General features: G+C 56.7%; 1 protein-coding gene across 3 annotated transcripts in view; it reads left to right on the forward strand.

The window, feature by feature from the left end:
* Nucleotides 1-6,380, forward strand: part of LOC122370003 (glycogen synthase kinase-3 beta-like) — a 36,828-nt gene extending 30,448 nt beyond the window's left edge. For all 3 annotated transcript variants that reach the window (XM_043345218.1, XM_043345219.1, XM_043345216.1), the window contains 3 exons: nucleotides 766-959; nucleotides 4,692-4,878; nucleotides 5,214-6,380. In XM_043345218.1, coding sequence (XP_043201153.1) covers nucleotides 766-959; nucleotides 4,692-4,878; nucleotides 5,214-5,362 — 530 coding nt within the window. In that variant the 3' untranslated portion in view covers nucleotides 5,363-6,380. The remainder of the gene's footprint in view (nucleotides 1-765; nucleotides 960-4,691; nucleotides 4,879-5,213) is intronic.
* Nucleotides 6,381-6,900: the final 520 nt, after the last annotated feature.

Consider the following 6,900-nt stretch of genomic DNA (forward strand, 5'->3'; position numbering starts at 1 on the left):
GAAGCTTGGCTAGATCGGTGTCCTGCTGTTTTTTTTTTTATTTCGCTGTGTTGCCAATGTATTGTCTTGCCGACTAGCGAGTAGCGGTGCCGATGCCGCTCGATTTCGTGCTGCTGCCAGTGTGACAGGGAACGCCTGCCGTGTTCACTGCCTGTAGAATCGCTTACAATTAGCTGCAAGTCCGATTGCACCGTTTGCTTTTGTGCTGAACGAACCCTGTAACAAGGCTTAAACCATGGAGCAGCGCATTTCGCATCGTCGGCTCGGTTGCACAATCTGAGTCGTTCCACGAAAGTCGTTGCTATCCAGCGTGTTACGGCGGTCGAGGTGTTCGCTGTGTGGCATCTGGCTTTGTTTGGCTGTCGCCATGAACTCGCCGCCGCCGCCGCGATAGTGGCCGTGAATGCCGTGCCCATCGGTGCCATAATGACATACCGGGACAGGGTAGGGTGATTGTAGCTGACGCAACACATTTCTGTAGTTTGCGATCGATTCCATGTGTGTGGTTTGCGAGTGTAGATTTATACGCCGAGAGTGAACCGAGTTATTTTTTCCACCATTGCTCGACCTAGCATAGGCACCAACTGAAGGGCCCAAACCCGACTTGTTCTGTGATCGTGTGCGTAGTCCCGTATGCCCTCTTTTCAGGCGTGAGGACTGTTGGCTGACCTGACCTGTACTGTCCCCCATCAGACGTGTGGAGCCATCTTACCCCCTCCCACTCCAGTCGTGAGGGCCGTTGGCTGACCCCTCCCTCCGTTTCAGACGTGTGGAGCGCCGGCTGCGTGCTGGCCGAGCTGCTGCTGGGCCAGCCCATCTTCCCCGGCGACAGCGGCGTCGACCAGCTGGTGGAGATCATCAAGGTGCTGGGAACGCCCACCCGCGAGCAGCTGGGAGAGATGAACCCCAACTACACAGAGTTCAAGTTCCCGCAGATCCGCGCCCACCCGTGGCAGAAGGTGAGACAACGGGGTGGAAGGGCCGGACGAGTGGGACTTAGGCGGCAGGGATAGATGTGACGGAGATGGGCCGGGATCGCACTGGTTCTAAGTGGGCTGAATGAGTCACTTTTGCCGTGGTCTCTGTCCACTTATTCCGCCCTGAGCTGGTTGTGGGTTTGGGCAGGATATTATGCAATTATGGTTTGCACATTTGTACCATGGCCTGAACATGCACTGTTGGTCGGGCTCAGCTTTCAGCAAGGCGCCTCTGTAACGTGTTAACTTATCAATCCCCAATGTATGCATTGTTCTTTGTGGACGCTATTGGTAGTCTTTTACTGGCCCACCCTGCGCGTGCCTTTGCGAAAGTCGTACCTCGCTGACGGCTGGGCCTTTACAGTTGCTCCTCGAAAGTCCTAAGCCGGCCAAAGGGCACGCTAAGATTCGCGTAAGTGCCGGCCGCCGCCGCCGCCCGCCGCGCGGCGAGCCCAGTGTTGAGTGTGCCGGCGGGTGTGTCTGTCGATGTGCGTGTGCGTGTGCGTGCTTGTACCCGAGCTCAGAGCTGCACCCCTTCTGTCCTGACTGTGTGTCGTACCGGATCCCGCGGCTGGGCGGAGGGAGGCTCTCGGAACTGGGGTCGGGCTGGGACAGGATGCTGTAGGGATTTGTGGTGGGACATGGTGGGAAAACTGCCCCCGTGAGCTGCAGTCGCGGGTGCGTTCTGCTGCAGATTTGGTAGAAGTAGCTGATCGCTTTCGATCTGGTTCTAAGTAGCAGCGCATAAGCGATGTGGATCCCCTGCCACCGAGCTGGCCAATTGAGAAGTCAACTGTAGTCCCGTGAGACTCCTGTCTCCTTGCTTTTTCCATTCTTGCTGGAAATCTCTTTTTCGCTCGTTTTTATTTAAGAAGATCCAGGCACTACGTCGATGCTAATGCCACCTTTTGTCGTAACATGCTGTCATGTTGTGTAGATTTCATTTAACCCGTCAATTATATTAGTGGATTTTCATGGGCGCAATGTCTGGCACAGCACCAATTTCCCTAGTATCCAAAATCATTAAATGATTGAATAATTTATGGTTCACGGTAAACGCGCCATTACAGCATTTAGAGAAGTGTGATGCAACTTGGATGCAACAAGGAAGTCAGTCGGTCCAGAACCAGGCGCTGTGATCGACTCACTCCGGACAATATAATTATTCTGGTCACGAATACACTAATTCTCTACGATCTGCAGGATAATGGAAGTTAATGCCGTCTTTTCCGTGAAGCAGTGGAATCGACAGACATTGACTTAATGACACTGTTGTCGATGCGTCCCTAAACGGCAACTGACCAGGTCACTCAATCATTGAGTTTTACGGTAATTTCGTTTCGAGTTGAATCAAAATTGCGTTGATCTACACCCTAACTCGATCCATTCTTCTGCTGTAACTAGGTTGTCTGTTCGTTACCTATGAGCTCAAAGACGTTTACCATACCGTCCATCTCTCTGTACCACCCACTTAGCCTTTCCCACGCCCGCACAATATTACGAGACCTCGGCGTGGTGGACACCAATGTTCCTTACATGTTTGTGGTTGACGGTTCTCCTGTCACCCTGTGACCTCTGGCTGGAGTGGGCTGGTTGTGTTTGTAAGCTAGTGACAGTTTCCTCTCGCGACTGATGCTAATTGGAATCCGTCGAGCTCCGAGGTCAGTATCGTCGAGCTGACCACAGCTCCCGCTCGGGCGTGACCTCGAAACCGTTGCTGTATCGGTGTTCGTCGATCGTCCCACCTAGACTGCTAGTAGGGCTCACGGCTGCCGGTGGGGCCCGCGATGCCAGTAGGAGCCGCGGTGCCACTCCCAGGTCGGCCCCCCGTTCCCCTATCGACTGAGTGGGCCGGCCGGGCGGGCGGGCCATACCCACCGACCGTCGGTCGATGCCGCACCGACCCACCGGGCGGCCGGCGCGGTCGACGACCGGGTCATGACACTACGGGGGGTACCGGAGGGGGAGGGGGGAGGGGGTACCGAGCCGGGGGTTTGTCGGTAACATGGGGCTAGGAGGGGACATGGTCTGGGCCGGGCCTGAGGGCCTAGGGAGGGCGGTCGTAACCGGGTGTTAGGCACTTCCAAGTGATTTCCTTTCAGAGGATTTCCAAAGTAGGATAGTGTGTTAATTTCGCGGTGTGGACGTTTAAACGTTTTTGCACACTGAAGGTAATTTTGATATACTTGGAAAATTGAATGGATATTTTATTTATTCTTCAACAAAGTGACCTTCCTGGTTTCTTCGGTGGCTTGCCATCGTCCCTAGCCGATCTCACGTCAAGAAGGATCACTGCTACAGATCGCTGTCAGTGCCGCGGCTATAGGTCGTGTTCTATTAGCTACCTGGGCATAATTACCGTGGATGCTTGTAGCGGCGTTAACCCTCGCCTCCTCTCTGACCTACCGGCAAACGCGACTGGCATCCGGGGTGTTTCACGGGGTGAGAAGCCTGCCACGGCATTTATCTCCGAGATTAGCTGGCTCTTTGGCTGTCTGTTGTCATTGGTCAGTTGTTGTGCGTTGGCTCTACTCGTGGTTAACCCAACTGTGGCGTTTCCTAAAGGACTGCACACAGTCTCTTCTCAGGCAAAAGGACGCCGCGCTGGTAACGAATAATCCGGTACGGATGGAACCAATTTGGCTCGCCTGGCGAAGTATGTTTGACTTGCGAGTCCCAAATACCATAGAGAGACCATTCGTTTTGCTGAGAGGAATTGAGCGGGACATGCAGTCACGGGAGATGAAGAATTTCACATTTGATGGGCAATCTCTGTGGGCTGCATGACTTTCTGATCCTGATTTGATGGGTTCTTGGGACAATCTCTAAACTACTCATCCTGAGATTGCAAGCCTTTGTTGCCTGTAATGCATATTTTTGTAATGTGGTTGGGAAAGCGAAACATTTCAGCAACTCTGCACCGTGGTGCTTACATTTTTTACAATGTTCTCGACGCTAAACCTAACATCTTTTGCAAGTCAAACCAAACTCGATTATGGCTCAAATTGCCTGAGTTCTGACTACCATGCTCCAACTTTGAGGCATGTTAACATTCATTCTTGAACTGGTATTTTTATTTTTGTGGCTGTATGTCCCTAACTAGTAAATAAAAAGCTCTGACAATATTCACTTGCGCACCAATGTGTCAGCCTGCAACATATGTCTGAGAAAACATCCGTTTCGTGATTCGTCGTCCTTCGATTGCAGCTGACCTAGGTAGATCAGTTAAATCACGTTGGGCTGCCTTGTGCTGAACTGATAGCTGGCCTAGTTGCTAGTGCAGAGTGAGTATTTATAGCAGTATGTGGCATCTGTAGCGTGGGCTAGACCTAGCAAAGAGTGAATAGGGACTAGGCCGGTCCCAGCTGCTTCAGACGGCAGCGTGAACTGTGTGTGGGAGCCGCCCGGCCCTAGATATTTGTGAGAGCCGCCCGGCCCTGTCACCGGAGTGAGCGGCTGCTCTGCTGTGTGGACGGTCTGCTGCTCGCTACGTGTCCCGTCCAGTTTTCAGTCGGCCCGACCCGGCCCTGGTCTGTCAATGTGGGCGGCGCTCCTCTGGGCCCAGCCGCCGGCGCCCTCTACAGGCACCCCACCACACCAGCGCCCTCTCCGTTCCGCCGCGCTCTGAGCCGGCGGCGACCGGCGCCCTCACAGTCCCCCCACCCACCCTCTGTGCCGGCGGCGCTGTACTGACCGGTCGGCCGCTGCTTGCAGGTGTTCCGGGCACGGACGCCGCCGGAAGCCATCGATCTGGTGTCTCGACTGCTGCAGTACACGCCGACAATGCGCACCACACCGCTGGAGGCGTGCGCCCATGGCTTCTTCAACGAGCTGCGCCTGCCGCAGGCGCGCCTGCCCAGCGGCCGAGAGTTACCGCCGCTCTTCAACTTCAGCGACGAAGGTGCGTGGCTGCCGACCCGCAGATCGGGCGGGGTCTAGAATGACTGAGTGATAGTTTGTCGTAAGGATCATTGTGTGGGTTATGATAATTGATGTTTGGGCAAACTCTGACACATATGTATTGAATGTCAACTATCGATAATTCGTTCCATTTTCGCCTAGCTTTTGAACAACTGTTTAACAAATTGACATTAAATTTGCTGTCACCTGCCCTATAGTCCAGTGCAGTGTCGTTGACCTGGTGTCTGGGCACTGTCGGATCGTGCCCCTGTGTTCGGTCCGTGTGACGGCTGTCGCCCTGTCTGACCGCCGCCTCCCCGCCCTGTGCTCCCGCAGAGCTGAAGGCGAGTCCCTCTCTGGCGGCCACTCTGATCCCGGCGCACGCGCGCGCCGGCACCAGCGCCGCCGAGCCGGACGGCGCGGCGCCGCCGGCCGAGCCGGCCGCCGCCTCCTCGTCCGGGGCCTCCGGCTCGGCCGCCACCTGACGCCGCTGAGCGCCGCCCCGCCCCCGCCCCCGCCCCCGCCCGAGCCGCGCCGCCGCCGCCGCCGGCCCGGCGCGGCGCGGAGCCAGATGTGTCTGTGTTTGTGTGCGCGCGCGAGCAGGGTGCCGTGCGTCGTGCGCGCGGCTAACACTTGGAGCACAGGACCTCTCTGCCAGCGTACACTGCAATATCTCTGTATCCATCGGTAGTTGCCATTTGTGTGTGTACCTGCGGGGCGCGGCCGAGTCTCCCCGCCTGCCGCGTGCCATGGGCCCGCTCTCCGGGCCGACCCTCGCAGCCCGCCCGCCTGCCCACCCGCACGCGCGCGCGTGTGTGTTTTATTTTCGCTGATACGGCGTGAGCGCAACGCCCCGTTTTACATTGCGTAGGGAGCCGTGAGGCGCGGCTCGCCGCTCACCGCCTCTAGATAGGGGTTTTTGTAATGCCGAATCACTCGCCCCTCTATCTCTCTCTCCCCCTTCTCGAGTCTCTCTCTTGACTTTCTTTCTGTATATCGCTCTGTATTTGGCCGTCACTGTATCTGGCTCTCTTGTTTCGGTCTGGTTTCTCGCGCTCTGTGACGCCGCGGTGGACCCAGCGGCTGGCGCCGACTGGCTGACGTGCCGCTGCCTGAGCCGAGAGAGAGAGAGAGTGAGAGAGGCCGACGGGTCGACACGGGCCCGCCGACCCGGCGCACGGCCGGCGCCACTAGCTATGTGATCCACATTTTTAGTCTGGCGTCCTATGTTGTATCTTAAGCATTAACACGACGAGCGGAGAAGCCGCGTTTGAGCGGGGAGCTGAGAGCGGGGCGCCGGGCCGGCCGCCGGCGCTGGCGCCGGGTCGGGGCGCCGCGCGCAGTGTGACCAGGGCTGGAGCGGTGCGCGCACCCGGCACGGCCGCGGCCGCCGCCGCCGCCACGGACCGCCTCTGATCTTAACTCCCCAGCTGCGTGTGTCTGCGGCAAATGGAGCGAGCCGGCAGCCTGTACAGATAGATGATCCATAAATTTAAGAGCGGATCGAGTGTGTTGCCGGATGCTCGTCGAATTTTAGCGGACACTTCAGACATTCAACTAACACCACTTGTGATAGCGCAGTGGCCCTGAAGAATACCCGATCGCTTCTACTAAGAAATTAGCTTCCTATTGCTAGCGACCGTCGTACAACGGGTCTGTGCGTACACACCATCATGTGTAGGTCCCCACCAGGGCGCTATGTGGCTATCGGACCGTCGCCCGGCGCTCTGCAGTCTATCAATACTCTATTCACAGCGGTAGGTTGGGCAGGGTCACACAGCCGGACAGTAGGTGAACGAAACACCGGGATGAACTCTCTGCACAGTCACTCGGAGAAGCTACGAATGAACTGCAACCCATGCACCTTGGTGAGGGGCTGTCCTAGTCTCAAATCAGCTAGCCTACAATCTACAGGATATAGCTGTCATGGCTCGACCTAGGCGCGTCTGTCCCTCAATACCACCTGACACTGATCTGGCTTCCAGGTCTGACCGCGGCTGCCTCCCCTATCTCCTCAGACATG

The sequence above is a fragment of the Amphibalanus amphitrite genome, unplaced genomic scaffold (genome assembly GCF_019059575.1).
Source record: "Amphibalanus amphitrite isolate SeventyFive unplaced genomic scaffold, NRLGWU_Aamphi_draft 001089F_arrow, whole genome shotgun sequence".
In the NCBI taxonomy this organism is placed as follows: Eukaryota; Metazoa; Arthropoda; class Thecostraca; order Balanomorpha; family Balanidae; genus Amphibalanus; species Amphibalanus amphitrite.